Raw genomic sequence first — 1268 nt, forward strand, 5'->3', positions numbered from 1 at the left:
TGGATCACGAGGTCAACAGATCGAGACCATCCTGGTCAACATGGTGAAACCCCGTCTCTACTAAAAATACAAAACATTAGCTGGGCATGGTGGCGTGTACCTGTAATCCCAGCTACTCAGGAGGTTGAGGCAGGAGAATTGCCTGAACCCAGGAGGCGGAGGCTGCGGTGAGCCAAGATCGCGCCATTGCACTCCAGCCTGGGTAACATGAGTGAAACTCCGTCTCAAAAAAAAAAAAAAAAAGAATTTCTTTGCCCAGTCGTCATCATTTTAATTTAAATTATTTCTTTTTCTTTAATCAGCTAAAGTTGGTGGTTAAAAAAGGAAATCAAACCGAAAATGTGTATATAGGTGAGTCTGAATTTCCATTTGAGCCTTTTCACCTTTTACATGTTCTCTGCAGTCAGGGGCTGGTGACGTTCACCGAAAATCATGTCTTCTATAAAAACAGTCATTGCCAGCTGTGGAGTAGCCATTGCACTGCCTTTCCTCTCATGATGGCACAAGGAGTGTTAGTGAGCCATTGACAGGCTGGAGCCCCCGCAGTTGAAGAGCCTTTTTGACAAAGGGAAAGGGAGGGAAAGGAATGGCTTGGATTGAAGAAGAAGGTTGACGAGCAAGAAGCTCTTGCCGTAGAAGTCACATTGAACATCCCGAATGATGCCCTTTCATCTCTTTGTGCCGTGGAGCTGTGCCATTTGAACACTCACTCCCCTTTTTTCCTATGGAGCTGAGAACCTTCTGCATTCAAGTCTCTCAGTTCTTTATTATGATCAATTACCCATCAAGAGCTGCTTAGATGTACCAAGCCAAAAGAGAAAGAAAAAAAAAAAACTCTGGGTGGAAATTAATTTTCTTGGATGATTCTGTGGAGTTGGAAACATTTATCTGAAGCTGAATTTTCTCTCCCCAGAATTAACCTTGCCTCAGTTCTACAGCTTCCTGCACGAGATGGAGCGAGTCAGAACCAGCATGGAGTGTTTCTGCTGATTTCTGTCCCTGCATCTCCGCTGGCCCCATTTCCTGCCCTCCTCCCTTCCCTGGGTGACTGCTCTGAGAGGCACCTCACTTATAGGCCTGTGGGGCACTCCATGGGGCCCTGCCGGCTTCTTGGCAGCCCAGTGCAAAGGGTTTCTGAAAAACAGTAGGATTAATTACTTAAAGAGCCCAACACAGGGCCGGGCGCGGTGGCTCAAGCCTGTAATCCCAGCACTTTGGGAGGCTGAGGCGGGTGGATCACGAGGTCAAGAGATCGAGACCATCCTGGT

General features: G+C 47.2%; 1 protein-coding gene across 1 annotated transcript in view; it reads left to right on the forward strand.

The window, feature by feature from the left end:
• Positions 1-1194, forward strand: part of LOC108299123 (COMM domain-containing protein 7-like) — a gene marked incomplete at its 5' end in the record, with an annotated part of 3466 nt that extends 2272 nt beyond the window's left edge. The window contains 2 exons of the mRNA XM_037735962.1: positions 258-351; positions 914-1194. Of these exons, the coding sequence (XP_037591890.1) occupies positions 258-351; positions 914-990 (171 nt within the window). The remainder of the gene's footprint in view (positions 1-257; positions 352-913) is intronic.
• Between the last annotated feature and the right edge of the window lie 74 nt (positions 1195-1268).

The sequence above is a fragment of the Cebus imitator genome, unplaced genomic scaffold, assembly GCF_001604975.1.
Source record: "Cebus imitator isolate Cc_AM_T3 unplaced genomic scaffold, Cebus_imitator-1.0 Scaffold2091, whole genome shotgun sequence".
In the NCBI taxonomy this organism is placed as follows: domain Eukaryota; kingdom Metazoa; phylum Chordata; class Mammalia; order Primates; family Cebidae; genus Cebus; species Cebus imitator.